Source organism: Rhinolophus sinicus, chromosome 5 (genome assembly GCF_057876585.1).
Source record: "Rhinolophus sinicus isolate RSI-liver-muscle chromosome 5, RSI-T2T, whole genome shotgun sequence".
NCBI lineage: Eukaryota > Metazoa > Chordata > Mammalia > Chiroptera > Rhinolophidae > Rhinolophus > Rhinolophus sinicus.
This window is the reverse complement of record NC_142505.1, coordinates 96,159,740-96,179,927: the sequence shown is the minus strand read 5'-3', so window position 1 is coordinate 96,179,927 and position 20,188 is coordinate 96,159,740. Positions and strand designations below refer to the sequence as shown.

Below are 20,188 nucleotides of genomic sequence, written 5' to 3'. Positions count from 1 at the left end.
TATTGAAGCAACACTAATTTCCAAACAGCCGGGAACTTCCTTTCTCACGGTGGAGCCTCCTTCTCCTGAGGGAGCCAGGGCCCTTCCCTGATCATTCTCCAATCGCAGGGGTTGGAGGACAGTAGGGAAGGACCACGGGTGGGGTATGGTTGTTTTCGGGGACAACCTCGGATTGGGAGACCCTTTCGGGCAGTGCCCCTGACTATGTCCTCCCGGCTCAGAATAACTTTAACTTTTAGCTATTTACGGTCATGCCAACGTCATATAGTGTTCCTCCATTAAAGCACATCCACAGGTACCCACATTTCTGCCCTCTCATGGGCGTCGCAGGCATCCCCGCAAAGTCTTGTGTTTAGTGTATCTCAATTAGGCGACTTTGCGTGCGCCTGGAGCTCTAAGACCTCAGCTAGGAGTGGGAGAAGCGGCTGGCTGGAGTTCACGTAGCAAATATAGCAGAACCGGGAGCTGGCATGACCCTGGAGTGCCCTATCCCGGGCGGCCCTGAGGGACGCGCGTCTGTATCTGACCGCGGGGACGCGCATCCAGTGAGCTCATTAGGACTTTTCAGAACCCTTTCCCCTCCTCTGTCCCGTCTGCCGCCTGCCCTCAAGAGGCAACTTGCACCCAAGCTCTTCTGTCATCCAGGACATCCAGGGGCTTGAGAGCTGCAGGGATCTGTGACTGTTGGGGGGCAAGCACCAGGCGAGTGCGGCAGATACGCGTGGCCGCTTGGTGAGTGGTTTGGATATAAGGATAAGGGCACAGGCTCTGAAGTAATTACAGCTCAGCTACTTTATTAGCCGTGTGGCCGGGGACAGGTCGATTCATTTCAATCAAGGCGTCCGTTTCCTCACCTGTAAAATGGGGGTGATCTTACCTGCCTTTTTGGTCTGTTGTGGGAATTCAACGAGTTTATGCCAGTAAAGCCTTCAACAAATGGTATCTATTATTATCTGGGGACCGCCCAGGGGAAACCCGACAAAGTGGGCAGGCTCAATGGATCCGGGAAAGGTTTGTTCGAACCGCGTGCCCCAAGCCCCCGTCCTAGGCAGATTAAGAGCTCTCAAACCCCGGACAGAGCACCCACAGTGTTTGCCTGATCTGGACCTCCTAGCTTTCGAGGGTATCTTTGTCCTTCCCTGAGCCTCAGTTTCACTATCTGTAATACGGGCAGAGGCGCGGTGCCGGGGACTGGAAATGTCTGTCAGATGCGGCGAGCAAACAGGGCCCACTCTATAGCTGTGAGGGTCGAAAGCAGGGATCTGGGTCAGGAAAATGCCCCCTTCCCTTTGCGGCTTGGGAAGAGATGGCTGAAAGCAAGAAGGGAGGACGGCCGGATTTCCGGTCACCCTTGGCCTGCTGCTCCTACGCGTTTCGGGAGGGCAACGGGTAAAGGTCCTCGAGGGGCACGGGCAGGGTGTTGCGCGAGGGATGCCGCGCCGCGTTGCCCCGCCACCCCGCGGGAGTCTGAGCGCCGCTCGGGGGCCCCTGCGGAGCTGCGAACGGCTCAGGTCCTCGTTCTCCCAGGACTCGGGGCCGCCACCTACTTCTATCCGTCCCCTCCTGCCAGCAGCGGCTTGGCCTCACCCCCGCCCACGGCTCCAGGCTGTCAGTCGACGCCTTCGTAGAGGGCCGCCGGCGGAAGGACTTTGCGCTTTGGCTTTCATCGCCGCGTCTTTCCCTTTGCCTTCTTCCTAGCATGGAAGGAGGCATCTTTCCTCGAGTCTCACTCTCGGCAGTGTCTGGCTAGCAGCAGGAGGAAGAGGACATTTCCCCGGAGAGGCGGCCCTTCTGGGGGCGCGTCTTCATAAGAGGAACGGAGATCGAGAGAATTTTGTAAGTGAGAGGTCCCAAGTCTTGCCTCCTGGGGGCGGACAAGCAGAGAAGATCCCTCTTTCCCTGGGACGTAGTTTGGCTGTATTTATCTCGTCTCTGCTCTTTTGGGGAGCGGGTGTGTTTCCACATGCACCCCCGCGTAGACTGATGTCCTTCAGGAAAGGGAATTGATTTCCCTGTGCCTTAAGAGGGTTGGGATAGTGAGAAGTTTGCAAAGTTCGGGGTGGGGTGGGGGGAATTGCTCACTGGGCCTAAGCTTCCTCCCGCGGGGGCTGGGCAGCTGTCTACTGTTTGGAGCAATTGAGAGTGAGGTAGGGAGACGCTCACTTCCACCGCCGAAGAAACTCAGAAGCTCAGCGGGAGATGTAACTCCAGGGGGAACTATCAAGCCTTTCCAATTAATCCTTCCACATGTAAACCCATTTTGCTATGTTTTCCTCATGCACAGGTTCTTTCCCCCTCACTTTCTTCCTCCCTAATTCTGCAAGTCTGGACAAGCAGCTGACTAGCGGCTTTGGGGATCAGCGTTACAAGCTACCCTAAAGACATTGATCACAGATATGCTATAAACTCTGGGCAATGCTATACATACAAGTATCTCTCTTCATAGAAGATGTGACTACAATGTAAAAAGGATGAAGCCAGTTTTGGTACTGGCTTATCATCTCCCCTCCATACACATGCCTTCTGGGGGTTGTGCTAACTCTACACCAGGGAAGATTGAAAAGTGTTAAAGGGATTTTTTTAAAGTTTAAAATTGCAGTTGCAAGTTCAATATTCACTAGAGGACATCCACAAAAAAGCTATGGCTCTGCTGGCCTGGGTGTCATCTATAGTTTTCTATCACTGTCTAGGTCTTTTTTCCACCTTCTCTTTAGCTTCCTTCTTACTTAAACATTTATTACTGCGTTAGACAGCCAGGTTGAAAGCACAGGGACAACAGAGGAAAAGCTATATGAATATACTTTGCTTCATTACAATCAAGTACACTCACCATTCCAGGTGAGGTCGCTACTCAGGGATTTAGTTTTATCAAAAGATTCCTGCCCCCTTTTATTTTTACTCCTTCTGTGGCCTGGCCGATGTGGAGATTGCCCCCTCTTCTTTGGTTCCTGGAGATTACTGGCTCTGGGACAGGAATTGGACTGCTGAAAGCTTCTTTCTCTGGGTCAAGTTCTCTTTTGAATCAGGCAGCTTAAGGCCCCTCAACAAACACGTCATTTGCAGAGTGCTTCTATGTTCTGCCTGACCCCCCCCCCCCAATGTATCTGTGTGCCTCTCACTGATCCTAGTCCTCAGAGTGACTAGGTATGTCCTTTCTCTGGCACCTTTGTAGCCTCCCTTTGGCAGTGATGTGGACCCTACTGTGTGTTCCCCATCACTGAGGAATGTATCTTATCAGACTCAACTTGGAGTCCTAAACACTGTTTACTGCAGAGAAAAATGGAGGGTTATCTGGTACTCATTGATAGGATGGTGGCCTCTGCTTTCTGGTCCCCCTTCCTTGAAGGATCCCCTCAGAGCAGGCAGGGGAAGGGATTGTTTCTTGAGGACCCTAGAGGCATTGGAGATTAAGCTTGGAGTCTTGGGAAGTTTTCAGCAGGCCCAGTTTCCATAGTGCATTTAAATTCTGTAGAAATAGAGAAGGTCCAGCTCCCCCTTCTCCTCCCTACAAACCTATAATCCTTCAAATCTCAGCACCAAGATACCCTCACCCCCCCTTGAGCACCTACTGTGTGCCAGGAACTCTGGTAGATGTTGTGGGAATCCTGATGGATTGGACAGAGCTCCTCAGGAGTGTCTGGGAAGAGATGGCATTAATTATGGTAGCAGAGAGAAAGCGATCAGCCTGTTAGTGGTCTGGATTAAATGGTATGAGAGGTGGGAGGTTTTGTGCATAAGAGATAAAGCAGTGTTTGAGGACAGTGACCATGTACTGGCTGGCCTGGAACACAGTCTTTCATCTAGTTTAGGAATCAGGAAGTGGCTCCCATTTTCCTGCTCTGCCAAGAGTACAAAGCATAACTCTTGCCTGTCTCCATTCCATTCAACATGGGCATGTGTACTTTTCCATCACTGACCCCCTGAGCTTCCTAAATCAAAGGGCCAAGCAAGGCCGGCAGAAAGGGGACCTGGATTTCTGGCAGAGAATTTCCCCGAAGGAGTCCTTAGCAGATTTGGCTGCAGTCAGGGAGTTCCTTTGAGGGCAATGAAACAGAAGTTCACCATGTGCTTATTAGAGGTTACAACCTGCTAAAAAATGATGGGGCACATTACCCAGAAACATCTAGCTATTTCCTTTGCCAGCCACAAGCCTATATGCCGAAGGTCTGAGGTAATGACCATTTCTCCCTCCCTCCTTCCTTCCTTCCTCCCTTCCTTCCTTTCTCCCTTAATTTCCTCCATCTCCCTCGACATACAGCAGGGGCAGAAGTTGGGGTTTGTTCAAGCCCCACATTTTAATCAAAAGAATGAGGAAGGGAGAAACCCTACAGCAAATAAACAACTAATCAGATTTTGTTGCGTGGCTGTTACTCTAAAGAAAAATTACTTTGGGGGGGGAGGGGTTGGGGATCGAATCTGAGTCCATTTTAAACGCATCCTGACACAGCTCCATTGAGAGCGTTCACTCCACCGTTTACATATCCTGAGCATTACTCGAGAGAAGTGAACCTATGAGATCAGTGCCTCTCACGCCTGCGGCCTCGAGGCTAGCCGCCAAGCGAGAAGGGTTTCAGAGGCCAGACTAGGGCAGAGCCCGGTCTCCCACACCCTGGCGACCCACAGCGCCTCTCTTGCCGGGGCCCAGGGTCCACCCACCCCTTCCGGCGTGAAGGCAGTACCCTCCGCGAGTTCCCAGCCCCGACCTCCAGCACCCAGTTTCCACCCCACCACCCCTTCCTCAAAGCGAAGAGGTGGGCACCTGGGACGCGCGTCCTGCTTTTTCTGCCCGGGCTCTCCCGTCTCCTCGACACTTTTGCCCCCGACGTCCCAGAACAGCGGAGCAGGACGCAGCACGGGCCCTGGGAGGGCGCAGCCTGTGCGCCTCGAGCGCGCTCGGGGCGCTGCGAGGATGCTAAACGGATCGCAACAGCCACAATGCAGACCCCAGCTCAAATCCCTGAGAAGAATAGCCCCCTCTCCTTCCTGCTGTACCCCTTCTCCTGCCCGACTCTGTCCTGCTCAGCCCCGCTTCTCCCCAGCTCAGACGCCAGAGATCAGCGATCCTTTACTCGCCACTTTGCTAGGAACTTTGGCCGGCTCCCTGCGCAGCGGGGAGAGGGATGTTAATGAGGGAGCGTGGCCCAGCACTGCGAGCCAGCAGGCTCCTGAGCCGTGATTGGCTGCAGAGAGGCGGAAGAATGACGTTATGCAAATTAAGGGGCGGACCTGAGAGGCGTGGGCCCCGCCTCCTCCCTTTGGGGTTAGTGTGCTTGTGTTTAGCTCTGGGGAGAGTCAAACTGGATTCCATAGGGAAAGCCTGCAAATCACTTCTATTTTAGCAAGGAGAAAACAGAATCTCCATCCAGCAGGGTCCACCCCTCTCTCTTTCTCCCTCTCCTCTCCTCTCCTTCTCTTTCTCTCTCTCTCTCTCTCCCTCCCCCCCTTCCTCTTTCCCTCTCTCTCCCCCCTCCCCCCCACCCCAGTCTCCCTCTCTGGTGTTTCTGTCTACGGCAACCAGCGTCCTCCTCATCTATACGCACTGAAGGAAAGAAACATCTTTGGTTGGGAGAGAAGGAGGAAAAAAAAAAGGGAGAGAGGAAAAAAACTTGCCTGGTTGTGGAAAATGACACTTGAAGTAGCAAAGCCGGCAGCGCGAGTTGAGTCTATTGTTTCTTAAATTGCCATCAGGGCTTTTTTTTTTCTTTTTTTTTTTTTTCTTCCTGCTTCTTCAAGTGAAGGGTACCTCTGCAAAAGGAAACTCCAGCCCCTCCTGCCCTCCACCGGCCTGTGATCATTGCAAAAAAAAAAAAAAAAAAAAAGCAAAAAAAAAAAAAAAAAAAAAAAAAAAGCACCCAAACCAAAATTAACCGACCAAACAACCCCCAACAGCCAAGCATACATCTCAATTTTTTTTTTTTTAATTTTGGTCTTTTCGTTGGATTTTCCCTTTTTTTCTCTCCTTTTTTTCTGGGTTATCGCTCAGTTTTGAGCGACGGTTTACATTTTTTAAAATTTTGCTTTCCAGCCCGCCTTGATCTTCTAGAGCGAGTTCATCGTCTCAAAAAAAAAAAAAAAAATCTCTGGCTGGCGTTTTTCTTTCCTTTTTTTTTTTTTTTTTTTTTTTTTTTAATATTTTCAAGGGGGAGGAGATTTTCCACAAGAAAAGGTTGTTTTCATGTTTGGGATTCAGGAAAGCATCCAACGGAGTGGAAGCAGCATGAAGGAAGAGCCGCTGGGCAGCGGCATGAACGCGGTGCGGACGTGGATGCAGGGCGCCGGGGTGCTGGACGCCAACACGGCGGCGCAGAGGTGGGTACCGCTCGGGGACCGCGATCGGGGAGGCGAGCCGCGAGCAAAGGAGCCGAGAGTCGGTGGCGGCGGCCGCTGCCGCCGGGCCTGCCCGCGCTCGCGCGTTCGCCGCTCGGCTCTGCTGGCCTCCGAGGCTCCGCGTTCCCCGGCGGTGCTGCCTTGGTTGCTTGCGCCGGGAGAGCCGGGAGCTCCCTGCGAGGAGTCCACGCTTTACCCGCACTTTCCCCTGCCTTGTCTGTGGCTGTTTTCATTTTGTTTTAAGCCAGGAGAGGCGAGAGGCGTCTCACCAGCATGATGTTGGCTATCTGTATTTTTATGACTGCTCTTTCTTTTCTGGCCGGCTGTTTTTTTTCTTCTTTCCTTTTCGTCTTTCTTTCTTTCTCTTTTTCTCTTCCCTTCTTTCTTCTCTCTTTCCTTTCTCCTTCTTTCCTTTCCTTCATTCTTCCTTGCCTTCCTCCTTCCTTTTTTCTTCTTTCCTTTCTTCCCTCCTTTTTAAACTTTGTTCTCCTTCCTTTCCTCCCTCCCTCTCTTTCTTCCTTTTTTCCTTCCCCCTTTCTTCCTTCTTCACATCCTTTCCTTTTCTCTTTTCCTTTCCCTCTTTCCCTCTCTTCCTTCTTTCCTCCCTTCCTTTCTTCACTCCTCCCTCCTCTCTCCTCTCCCTCCTTCCCTTCCCTCCTTTTCTTTCTCCATTTTGCCACAGAATCTTCTCTTATTTCTATCTGGTTCTCCCTCCCTCCCTGTCTAGCTTTCAGTTTTTCTTGGTCAACCCCTGAGAGCAGCAACTCCCAACTTTAAGTCTGACATCTCCTAAAAGTCTTTCCTACCCTCTGCCACCATGGCCCGTGCTAGCTGCTCTCCCACTCAGCTCCGGGGATGCCAGACTGTGGCCTGGACGCACTGCTTTTGGAGATTGACTTGTGGGAACTTCCCTGGGCACCCTCCGCACTCTTTCCGGGGACTTCTGGTCCTCAGTGAGAAATGGCCTTTTTTTTTTTTTTTTTTTTTTAAGGCCGTTAGCTGGGCTTGGGGGAGTGGGAGATCTGACGCCCCAGGCCCTATCAAACCCAGAGAGGGCGGAAGGGGAAGAACGAAGGTGACTAATTACATCATCCTCATTTTCTCCAGGCAGCGGACAAGTGTCCCTAACACTGTTTTCATCCCCACTGTGTGTAAGGATGGGGGTGGTAGTAGGTAGTGAGAGTGAGCCGGGTAACTGGGCTGGAAGTGAAAGTGTGTGTGTGTGTGTGTGTGTGTGTGTGTGTGTGTGTGTGTGTGTGAGTGCGCCCTGTGTTGGGCAGGTCGGGCTGTCAGTGGCCTCCCTGCTCCCTTGGCGTCTCAGCCTCTAGCACCACGGCCGGCGCGCTCAGCCGGCAATCCTCACCCATAGGATTTCTGGAACGTGTGAGGATTTCTGCTGAACAGCAAAACTTTGTCAGGACAAATCTTTTAAAAACAGTCCCAGTTCCCTTTCCCACAGCGACCACCCGACAGTTCTGAGTTCCACCTTTAGATCCTCTTTCTCCAGATATTTTATTTTGGGGGGACATGTGGCTTCCCGAGGCCGGGCACCCCCGGCTGGCAGGGGCGCTTGAGGTTTCCTGGAGGATGGCTGCTGCAGCGAGAAGCTGACCATGTTCCCCATCCGTTCTCACCTGCCCAAGGAGCTAAGACTGGAGATTGAAGGGGTTGGCGGGAACCAATTCCCATGCCCCCTCCCTCCAAGTTGTAAACGACCCGCTCTGTTCCGCGGGTTCACCTTCTCCACCGCCACTTTTCTTCCTCCCCACGCAGCGCGCGTCAGGTTGGAGTAAATGCTTACAGCGTTTTACCTCCTGCGCAAAACCAAACAAAACTTTCACAGAGCTTCTGAGAGTTCTGGGGGCGCGCCCTGTGCTCCGTTGGGAGGACAGGACACGCGAGAATACGCAAGTTCCCTGGTCGGGTGGGCCCGGGGCGCCTGAATGGGTGTGTAGGGCGCCCACGGGGCGTTTGGGGGGCAGAGGAGGCGAGTGCTAAGGGGTGACGGGGGTCGCGGATCGGGGTCCCGCTTAGCCGTCTAACTGTGCGTCTTTGGTCGCAGCGGGGTGGGTCTGGCCCGGGCTCACTTTGAGAAGCAGCCGCCTTCCAATCTGCGGAAATCCAACTTCTTCCACTTCGTCCTGGCCCTCTACGACAGACAGGGCCAGCCCGTGGAGATCGAGAGGACAGCCTTTGTGGGGTTCGTGGAGAAGGAAAAAGTAAGTGGGCGCAGCGCCGCTGCCCTTCGCCCCCGGGCTGGGAGCAGGCCCAGGCGCTTCGGGAGGCGAGCTACTCCGCCAGTGCAAAGCATCCATAACACATTCCTGCGCGGGGTCCCCCAAGCCACGTCCCGTCCTGGGCGAACCCGGGATCCTCGTCCATGAGGTTCTGCTCCAAAAAAGTTCGCGCGGAGCCCCCAGAGTTGGAGAGAGGCGAGCCCGCCTTCGCCCTCCAGAGTCAAGGGAGCCGGGGATGAACCCGTCCTCGATCGCGCGACCACGCGCGGCTCCTGCCTCTGCTGGCCCAGGCCCGAGTCCCTAGGGGAAGGGGATCGCCTGTGCGCGCCCCACGTAATTTTCCGAACGGGAAGAGGGAGCAGTAAGGGTCGGGTCGGGGGTGCGGCAGAGGGATCACGGTTGGCCGCAATCTCTGCTGCGCTCCAGCCTGTCCGGCTCCCCGGCCGGGGGCCCGGGTGGGGAAAGTGGCCTCGAAGTCGGTCCACTGGCTTACGCCGACCTCTCTCCTGCGTCTCTTGTGCCTTTGCGTCCTGATGCAACCTAGGAAGCCAACAGCGAAAAGACCAATAACGGGATTCACTACCGGCTCCAGCTTCTCTACAGTAATGGTGAGGCTCACGTCGGGTCCGCGCCGGTCCCTGGGCTCCGGGTGAGGGCAGGGGACGTGCGGGACAAGAGCCCCAGCAGAACTCAGTCGGCCACCATCCTCGGGCTAAACCGGCCTCACCCGAGTTTCGCCTCAGAAGGTTTCACCTGAGGAGGCCCCGAGTGGCCCGAGGACGGCCATGTTGGGCCTGCGCGCACCTGGGGCCAGGTGTGGCTCCCCGGCCCTCGTTAGGCCGCTTTTCCCCCTCCCAACCATTTCTAAGGCCGGTTTCCTCGGCTTAGCTCAGACTCCAGGCCCCAAGTCCCTTGGGCTCAGGGTGCTTGAGCGATCCTGGCCTTGATGGCTCCCGCAGAGCGCACCGAGGGGCTCCTGCGCGGGAAGGTAGTGCAGCCAGGTGGGGGTCCCGCCCCACTCCCCGCTGCGATGCCCGGGGGCCGGCTCGCAGGAGCGCTGAGGCCAGGCCAGAGGCCCTTTCTGGACACTGGGGAAGGGGGTTCCTGGCTTTGCTTCTCTGGGACAATTGGAGTTCCATGAGCCTTGGAGCCCCATTCTTTGTTTGTCCCCTGCAGATTCTCTCTCACTTAATTCTCCTTCGTTTCCTTATCCCCTCCCCCGCTTCCCCAGGGATAAGGACGGAGCAGGATTTCTACGTGCGCCTCATTGACTCCATGACAAAACAAGTAAGTTTCTTAATTTCGCGCCGCAGGGGTGACTCTTGGGCTGTGAAATTCAGTTGTGTCCAGAAGCTGACTGCTCCATAGCGAGAGGGCTGGGACTCGAACTCTCAACACCAGGGCGGACCACCGGCCGCGCTCCCAGAGCGGCCATCCAAGTGCCCACACGTGCGCTGGCGCCCGCCGCGTGGGGAAGATGGCTCGACGGCTCCTTTCTTCTAAGAGAAACTCAGACCTTGTGAATTAAGACTATGGGGTGCTGAGTAGGGAGAATATGGGCTGAACTTACTTTGACCCGGCCAGGGAGGCTCAGGGGGTGCAAAAGGTGCGCAGGGACTTTGGTGCAGAGTGGGCCCAACTTGTGAAACCCAAACCACCTGGGCCTCCCCTGGGAGGCGGAGGGTAGAGGGAGTGGGTGGGGGCAAAAGCAGCTTTCCCAGGAATGGTGAGATGGACTGAGAGCCAGACGATCCACTTCACAGATTTTAAAAAAGGAGGTGGTGGTGGTGGTGGTGGTGGTAGTGTTGGGAGAGGGAGCGACGATTGTTAGAGGATATTTTGCAAAAATCTTCCTGCTTTTGCCTCCAAGTTTGGCTAGATGCCAGGCAGCATGAGTGAGCTTGTGGTCTTAAAGGTATATAGACGGCATTTTCTTAAGCTCCCCAACACGCAGGAGTCAAGCAGTATACATTAAGGTTGAGTTATGTGTGGTTTAAAAGATACAATTATGAGCCCAGTCAGAAAAGAGGCCTGACGTTTTAATGAGGCATAGGAGCTTTTTTTTCTCTTTTAAATTTTAGGGAAAAGTTTAGTTTTGGAATTAAATAGTTGGTTAGGTAGTTGGAGGACATAGTTACAGAAAAAGGACAGATTTATTGGGTGGGGGAAAGAAATCAGAACAAGGAGAAAAGTTATTCACTTTGTATCAACAACCATTTTAGCAAGAGGGTTAAAACTTATTTGCCTGATTGGGATTTTAAAATATTCCCTTTAACATCAGGGAGATGATCTTCTTTCATAGATACTGGTTTGGAAGGTTTCAAATTAGGGTATGTATGCATATTTAAAATTTGTTTTTAGGTAAGTCATGGCTTGAATATGTTGTATGAAATGCACATCAGTCAGCTACTGGGAGTTTTAAAAGCCATCAGCAAGAATGAATTTAATAACAGCTAATTTTGATTATTACTCTCATATTTTATTGTGAACCAAGTAGAAAACATGAGGGTATGATGTGTGTTTTTTAAAATAATAACTACCTGTTGAAATCTATTTCAAGTATTTGCCTAAAATATTTGACTTTCTTGAAGATTTGTTTATTTCTTAGTTGATTGGTCAGAGTAAATCCAAAGTTATACTTTTAGTCGTGGTCTTTTTTTGTTTGTTTGTTTTACTGGTTTTAATTAGTACATAGGATAATTCCCTTTCATTTGCACACCTTGTATTTTGTTAATTTTTTTCCCTGCCAAGCAGAAACATAAAAGCCTGATTTCAGTAACATTCTTTTTTATGATATCAAAACAAAACTGCCTTAAGTGCAGTTTTGTTTTTAAAAAATTGTCTTTGATATCCTGGATATCCTTTCCTGCCATTCTCATCAAAGGAAAGAAAAGATGGAAGGGGAGGGGAAGGTATGAACTCTACTACATATGGCATATGTATTTATTGGAATTTACTTCTTAAAAGATAAAGAAATCCCCCCAAAACCAGGATGTAAGGCCTGTCTGCCTGTGTAACATTGGCCACTTAAACTTTAAATTATAGGCAGCACTATGAAAGGAAGAGTTGTAAGGAGCACAAAATTAGGACATGTTTGAAGTGATTAACTTCTCTCAAAACTTTATGTTAGACCCCTTAAACAAAAAATGCCACCAGAATTGATTTTCCCATTATGAAATGAAGGCTACTTTACACACTCTCATGTGGTGGGAGAATCATCTTGATTTTTATAAAGCAATACATCAAATGTCATTTTACTAACAAGGTCATAGAGTTTAAGAAAAACTATAGCTTAAGGCATTCTTTGACCACTTGGTATAAATTTTACCCGCTGTGTGTGTGGGGAATTAGAGCAAGATATAGTTTATTTTTAATAATAGCAAGTATGAGAAAGTCATTTGCCATAATGTGACATCTGGAAGTTAAAATTATAAATGTATGCAATTGTATATTTTGGTGGGGAGTGACCTGAGAGAAGGTTTAAATAATTCTCTGAATTTAGTCTAAAAATTTCAAGAGAAAGGGCTTCTTTTTGAGGCATACCTGTTTGCTTTTATAATAATTGTCTAGTGCCTTCTCTGTAGCTTTCACTTTGAAAGGCAATCCTTGCCATTATCCCGTTGCTTGTTCGTTGATTCTGTGCTGTAAGAGTTTGGGAAGTAGGTTAGCTTCTTGTGCACACAGTTAATACAATAGTTTTCAAAAAAGCACATCAGTTTGAAGAAGCATAACTTTCCTTAGCCGTGACGTAATTGTTATATTTTAGCCTCGATGAGTAAAACAATAGATTCTCATTTAGCTGGTAATTATTCTATGATAATTACCAAGTCTGATTAAAAATTTCTTAAATGTTTGATATTAGTTAAATATGCCGTGACCCCTTCAAACCAAATTAAGGCTTGATATAAGCTGACTGATTAAACGGTTACGTTGTTTTCCCTTGTGAAATTCTAACAGAGAGACTCAGGATTTTGACATTTAGAATGCAGACTGGAATAATTTCAGTGATGTGATGAGTTCTAATAACATCATAAGTTTCGGAGGGACTATCTAGCCACAGTTCAAGTGTCTTCTCTTAGCTGCTTGTTTATCGTAACACTGTTCAGATCAGAGATGCAGTTTTATGTGTGTGATGTCATATCTTTGACTCACGAGTTGGGGTTAAAACTCAAAGGGAATCTTTGGCAAGCAAAATCCCAAACAAGCTGTGTACTCTATAGATTCATAGAATGTTCCTGATCTTGGGTGGAGTTAGAATCACTGAGATCAAACAGAAATGTACTCAATCAACCAAGTTGTATTGGTATGACACAGTATTTCACACCTTTTCAAAGTGTCTCATTACACTATATTAGGTAACGACTCTTAATTTTGGACTCTACCAGGAAAGCTAAAGCTTCATTACAAGTGAATGTGTAAGGATCTGAGCCCCCCTTCTTCCTATGCCTCTCTTATGAAACACAAAGGATATAATGATATTTTAAAAATTCGTCCACCAAGTAGAAAATAAGAGGCTTGCTTTTGGGAAGGGTTGTTCAAAACCAAGTTTAGCTGCACTAAAAATAGGTTGTTTTTGTATCATTGCTGTTTTTGGTATTCCATTAGTGAGCATGCAAAAAGGCCTGTAGGATCCAGAAGTTTATGGCTGTTGCATCCAGAAACAGTATCTACTGCAGTGGCTCAAATGAACCCTGTGGGAAGGTCTGAGGTTTAATGTGCCTCATTTCAGATTTTCATGTAGTATTTGAAATATGATTACGTTCTATGATTGCTTCACTGAGTTATTTATCTTGAATAGTTAAAAAAAAGCCTTTCACTTATTTTCCCTCCTAACATCTTGCTTGAAAAAAAGCGACACTTTAATAATTCAAAGAAAGAGTACCAAATTCCATAAAGTTATCAAAAACAAAACACTCCCTGCCCCCAAACAAAAGCGTTTTTCTTTTTTTTTTTTTTTCTTTTTGGAAAGGAGAAAATAACACCCACATAATCCTTATATATATGGATTTGAAGGTAGATGATGTCCCAGCACAGTGGGGGTCCAAAGTACAATAATCAGAAATGCTGTCATATTTCTCTTCCCAGCTACTCTTTGTATATTTGTTTTGATGTTCCCGGTACTTGAAGTTATTGATGCAAGTGCATTTTTTCCTATTGATTGTTTCATTATATCCTGCCACAGCTACACAGATTTGATTAACAACCCTTTCAGTTCATGGTTCTTCATTGGTAGATAAACACATTTTTAGTATATCAATAAGTTCCAGAGGAATTCACTAGGCCAGCAGAGAGGTTCTTTCATATATTTGGGGAAACAAACAAAAAAGGATAGGGCAAGATTGTAGTCAAGAGCCATATTTCAGCAGCTTTCTCTGTCCTTTGGTAACATGTCAAAAATGCAGGTGATTTAAATTTCCTTGCACATAGAGGAATGAAGAAGTTTGGAATTTTTATGCATGATCAGGACCTGTGTTTGGGAAAATGTAAACTCATCACAGTGGAAAATGTGTTGTTTGGAGTCTGGGGGTGAAAACAAAGCTGATGGTTTTGGAGAGATTGCCGGAGCCAGATGGCCTAGTACTTCCCCAGTCTGGCGGTCCAACTGCTCCCTCCTGGATAATATACAGCCATTTGTTCGGGGATATTTACGCTAGAGCTGTTTCCATGTGAATGTTTGAACAGCATTAAAAACGAACATATTAGTGGTGATGCATTTATCGAACTTGTATGACTACATCGATAGACTGTTCTTGTGTCTGTACTTATATTATTACTGAGAGTCATGAAGGAGTGTTTGGATTTTGGTGAATTGTTTATGTAGTTGTTGAGCAAGAGTGATTTGGTCTTACTGAGTAATTAAAATATGTGAGCATTTGGAATCAAACTAATGGAAATAATGGTAGCACCTACCTCGAAGCTCTGTTAGGAGAATTATATGAACTCATACATGTAAAGTGTTTAGAATAGTGACAGGCACACATTAAGTGCTTAATAAATTAGCTGATTTATTATTATTATCATTATTATTATTATTATTATTATTATTATTCCATTGGGTTGACAAAGCCAGTTGTATCTACTAGTATAGATGGAAATGTAGTTACCATATGGGTGAAATATCTTTTAGTACCTCTAGGAAAAGAAATACAATATGGGGTTGTTAGAATGATTCAGTTTTTATCTTGGCATTTGAATAATATAAGGGATTTTATTTCTTTGAGACATAAAAGATGCATTCTAAAGCAAACTGCTTTTGGTACACATTCTCTTTTTATTCAGGGCTGTGATGTAACTGAACAGCATACTGAATATGATATCATTCCTTTGCAACTTTCCTAATTCAGTTCTGAAAACGGCTTGCTTAGCTGCTGAGCTGAAATTACATCTTTGTAATTTGTTCACCAGTAGCCAGGCTTCTAATTGAAGGAAACTAATTTTTATTTTATCCCGCTATTAATGTTGGATTGCTGTTTGACACAATTGTTTATGAAATGTCAGATTTGTAGTGTTTTCTTTGGCACAGGTTAATTTTAACTAGGGCTCCTTCACCTTCTAGAAATTTCTAGGACCGCATTAGTCAGCCCTGGTTTTTTTGTTTGTTTGTTTGTTTTTAATGAGGAGCAGTGGAACTTGGTGGTGGAATGTAATGATTCGTATCACAGTACGTTGAAATTATAGGTGTTCATATCATTTTTTGATTAATTTAAATTCTTTGTAACTTGCTACCAAATGCTCCTTGACAGCCTGTACTTAGAGGACACTTCACTTCTGGTTAAAGGAGATACTTAGTACGTTCATGGACTTATTTTTTAAGGTGACCGATTAGGTTTGGTCTTTTATTTTGTATGTGGATAAAAGAGTAACATATTTTCAAGGTTACTCTTTTGGTTTAAATAGAAAATTAGGAATTTTTGTTAGTTATAGATAACCTACCTACCTACCTTTATTTCTTTCTCGTTCTTTTTTTCTTTCTAAACTAATGATGACAAGTCTCCTGTCTTTTGGGTGTAAACAAACAAACAAAATAATGAAAACATTTTGTTTCTAAAACCGTTTTGGATTTTAATGAACCAAAGTCAAAATATTCTCCTCACCCTCTTTACTTCGGCATGGAACAAAAAGAGTTAAAATTGTTAGAAAAGTAAACAAAGAAAGCCATGCTTAATTCTCTGTATTTCCTTTGGCATCCTATTGAAGTGTGATACTGGTATATGTTCACTGTGTGTTTTTCATTTTACTGTGTGGTCTCTGTCCACAGTAAGGTTCAATTAACTTTTAAAACCCAGTGATATTTTAGAAAAGCAGGGATGACCAGCACTTCACAAGATGCCTTCTAAAACAGTGGCAACCAAGGCAGATTTTCACTATTGATTGATTTCTTTTCAAACATGTCATAGGTTAATTTATAATTGGGCATTTGAAATTGATGGCATTTTATCCTCTCCCAGTAAACCTTCTGGCACTGTTGAGTAAGGATATGAAAGTTTACCCATTCCTATTTTTCCTTCTTGTTTTTGTTAATTATAAAACATTATTTTGGGGAGAAAAACCTCATTCACTCTGAAAGTTAATAGAGTATTACACATCATTTCATATTTTCTTTCCACTTAATATTAGAGGAGGATCTTAAGAAAAGGGAAGCTAGTATATCAGAAAAATAAATCTGCTTCAAATATGTTAAGTTTTGACAACTTGTTTATCAATTTCACCAGGTTGTTAAAGTTGAGATGAAGTTAGGACTGTTTCTTCTTTTGCTTTTCTTCCTGAACAAGCATTGCTGCCACCTTAAAGCATTTATTTGCCATTGGCAGTATAATGGTAAACATTGTTTTCTGCTTGAAATTGTAGTTTTTGTTTTGTCGGTTAAAACCTCAACTTGCTTTGCCATCAGTTTACTTGTTTAAATAATATATCTTCTATGTGCTCTTTCCCACTCTCACCCATCTCTATAACAGGCCTCCCATCCTTACTCCTGATAAACACATTGATTTATTTAAACCACTGTTGTCTTTGTGGCTCTCACAGCAGCCTACCTTCCTCACAAGGAGCAGACGCATGATTTACTATGGAGGATGAAAATAAGCCTTCTCCTTGGCGTTCCATTGTTCGGGCCCTAAACCAGCTGTCTATTAAAATGGTTTCACTTAAAATAGTCAATGCTGTTTATATGCTTCTGTGATTTCCCAGCTGATCTAGCCTCAATGAGCATTACTCACACCCCACAGGGGCACGTATTTAAATTGGAAGAAAAACAGGAACTTCTCCCTAAGTTGGTGTTAGAGGGTCCCTTTCCTTTTAGGCTTAAAGTCTGGGTTTGCTGAACTGTGAACCAGTCTTGATCTGTGTACTAAATATACATGGTGGAGAGTTGATGTGTAGCTATAAGTTGTGTGTATAAGCTGGAGGGAGAACTTGGTATTTTTTTTAAAAGCCTGTCTTATTGTTGATACTTCGCATTAGAGATGTTCGTCAAAATTAGTTTATCATATTTCCCTGTATTGGATCTCATCAGACTGTTGATTTCTTGGCCCATACCTTTTCTATGATATTGTGTCTGTGTGTTTTAACAAGACTTTTCAGTAACAAAAGCTGCTTTTGGCGAGATGGAGGTAAATCTGTCTTTGAGTTGCACTCTCTAGCTAATGTGTTACACTGAGGTTCTCATTTACTCTGTTCACAGAATTTTAGTTCTACTCAATAGGAGAGCGGGCAGACTCCCTGTTTTACTTGCTTTTGTTTCAGAAGTCACAGAAGCAGCAAGCACTTCTTTCTCTGTGTTTAGGTGCTGAAAAATATTGTTCTGTTGAGGCCCCAACGAAAAGGGACAGCAGAAACTTCATGCTTCCATTTTTTAGAGTTCTTAACTATTTCTCAGCAAATCCAAACTCATGCGTTCATTTTTCTATGCTTGATTTAGAGAAAGATTCTCCATTTTGACTGCTGCCAGAAAGAGAGTGACAGTTTGGCGTTTGATAGAGAGATATATTACGGAGGCCTCTGCCTTCAGCAAATGATGTTCAGTCACCAAAGATAAAATCACGGGGTTCCTGGAGTCCATGGGTCATCCACTGGGGCAGTCACGTGCATTTTTGCATTGCAACATACCATTAATTGAATATTATCATGGGCACACTGATTTCAATGGAACCAGCAGCCTTAGTAAAAACAATATCTCTCACCTAGAGATAATCAAAATGAGATGGCCTGAAATAACTGATACTCTCTCGTCCCAAAAAGAACCAAACTTTTTTTTTTCCGCACTGGAGGGAAAACCCCACCAATACCTGTGAATTTATTTACCAAGTTACTTGCGTTAGTTTTGCATGACAAAAAACTAAAGTTGGAACAGAGGTTGTCAGGGGTATTAAGAGAACATACGAAACATGTAGTGATAATAGGATTTCACAGAAATGAGTGGTTAGGTTGTTTTTTCAGCACCATGTGTGAGTTCTAATCAGTTATTTACAGTGTTTCTTTGATTTTTTTCCACAGTGATTGCAGTAAAGAAAGCAGGCAGATGTAATTTTTGCTTTTCAAAATGTTTTCGATGTACTTAATGCATCTTCTTGAGTAAAGCAACTTCTTGGGTATTTGAAAAGATCTTTTAAGAATACAGGAAAGAAGCAGAAGTTGTAGGGCAGGGCTTTGTGGAAGACTCCTTAGAAAAGGACTGATCAAGGCGACAGCTGTAATTTTCCAACGCTCTGGGTTGATCAGCCATCTTGTAATCCAAGGCAACCCCAGAACGCCAAGAAAATCAAAGACTTCATCTATGACATCCCATAACCACTTCCAACAACTACCTACATCTGGACTCTTTGCTATATAATAAAAAACAAAACCCTCAAAAAAACAAAACCCACAAAAAAAGAAATGCAGGAAAGAATCATCAATGCATGTCATAGCTAGGAGATGAAAATTTGAGGGATAATGTAATATTAACATAATCTAGATTATCTCCCCAGAAGATAGTTATGAATTACATAAGGTGAAGTAGTAACTTGACATTGTGGAAATCTGGCTGATGATTTGTGCTGGATAGCAGGTATCACCTTAACCAAATGGTCAGAGTTTACTGCTGGTAGTGGAATTAGTTCATGGTGTGATTTGGTGCACTAAGGACTCAGGGCCACATCTGTGGTATTCTGGCGCTGAATTGTCTAACTTTAGTCTAAGTCTGAGGAAACATCAGACAAATCCAAAATGAGGCTGTTCTACAAAAGACCTGGCCTGTATTCTTCAACAATGTCAATGTCATGAAATGCCAAGACTCAGGAGTCTTCCGTACCGAAGAAGACATGACAATTGAATGCAAGGATTGGTATTGGATTTTATTTTTACTTTTTATGTTTTACTATTAGGACTTTATTGGGTAATTGGTGAATCTCAGGAAGGTCTGTAGATTAGATTATTGCATTGTATCAATGTTCATTTTCTAATTCAGATAATTGTACTGTGGTTATAGAAGAGAATTCCTTGTTTTAAGGAAATACATGCTGAAGTATTGAGGGTATGTCTGCAATTTACTAATATATGATTTAGGAAAAAACTAGAGAGAAAAGAATAAAGCAAATTTAGTAAAATGTAAGCATTTGAGGAGTGTGGGTAAAGAGTATCTTGGAATTCTTACATATTCTTGTAACTTTTCTGTGAGTCTAACATTATGTCAAAAGTAAAACCTTAAAAAAAATACAGAGTTATGATAGGCTAACCATAAAAAATGATTTTGATGGGCCAAAGGTAGGGAAATGTTTTCTTTTTATGCAGGCACTTTTTGTCATTTTTAAAAATTTGTTGCGATTTTTGTTTTGTCATAGAGCTGGATATCTCAACCAGAGCCTACTCCAAGGGTCTTCACTCACTGTGTCTTAAGCTTTCCCCATAATTTACAGGTTCTGAAAGGCCCAGGTTCATAAATAAAGCCCATTAGAGCCAACTACAAGTTAGTTACTGTAGCATCTGCATGTACTAAATAAGGATAGTCTGGTTAATTTAAGTAGTTTTATCACCAAGCAATTGAGGGTTATGTGAATGTGTGAAAGTAATTTATTAACAATTGGAAGCTGTGTTATATTAGTATTATGTGGCAATACAGTGTTAAGTTTGTTAAAATGTATCCCAATGCGGACAGAGCATTACTCTACTGGTGGCTGTGAGTTTTTCTGTGGCCCAGGTACTAACATATAGAGCTTCCAGGAAGCTGAGGTCCCAGGGAAACTCCCTAAAATGTTTGTACACACATTCCAAAAAACAGACAAAAACATCTTGGCTAGTGAGGTGGTTTGGGACTCCAGATTTTGAGAGTCAGGTGTAATTCTTCTTAGTTTAGGGAGAGAACTCTATGGCTTTAGCCCACACATATGCCGGTGAGCATTACTTGTGGGGTTGGGTGTACCCCTTGAGAGCATATGTTTTCAGCCTGTTATGGGGGAAGAAGGATTTTCCCTGACTGATGAATCATCTCAAAGAAGACAGTGAATGGACTCATGAACCATAACTCTACTTGTTTTCTACTACTCACCTCCAGAACACGACATGTTGGGGCTGGAACTAGTAAAATGAAGTGGCAAAAACATACAAATCCATGTACTTTTCTATATTTCACATCAGTCGTGTCTCAGTCT

The 20,188-nt window shown here is 45.5% G+C and overlaps 1 protein-coding gene and 1 long non-coding RNA gene across 9 annotated transcripts in view; one reads left to right on the top strand and one right to left on the bottom strand.

Annotated features, from left to right (window-relative positions):
- Positions 1–767: 767 nt before the first annotated feature.
- LOC141567298 (uncharacterized) lies at positions 768–5,088 on the bottom strand. Its single transcript, XR_016021373.1, has 3 exons — positions 4,760–5,088; positions 3,570–3,637; positions 768–1,803 (listed from the first exon to the last, which is right to left on the bottom strand). It is a non-coding gene; the product is annotated as an uncharacterized LOC141567298 (long non-coding RNA).
- Positions 5,089–6,104: 1,016 nt separating this feature from the next.
- The window catches only part of EBF1 (EBF transcription factor 1), a 375,520-nt gene continuing 361,436 nt past the window's right edge, over positions 6,105–20,188 (top strand). For 3 of the 8 annotated variants that reach the window (XM_019740489.3, XM_019740473.3, XM_019740464.3), the window contains exons 1-4: positions 6,106–6,309; positions 8,390–8,546; positions 9,109–9,172; positions 9,796–9,851. In XM_019740489.3, the coding sequence (XP_019596048.1) occupies positions 6,176–6,309; positions 8,390–8,546; positions 9,109–9,172; positions 9,796–9,851 (411 nt within the window). In that variant the 5' untranslated portion in view covers positions 6,106–6,175. Of the gene's footprint in view, positions 6,310–8,389; positions 8,547–9,108; positions 9,173–9,795; positions 9,852–20,188 lie in introns of all 8 variants that reach the window. The other 5 variants (XM_019740508.3, XM_019740518.3, XM_019740480.3 and 2 more) reach the window with 4 other exon arrangements.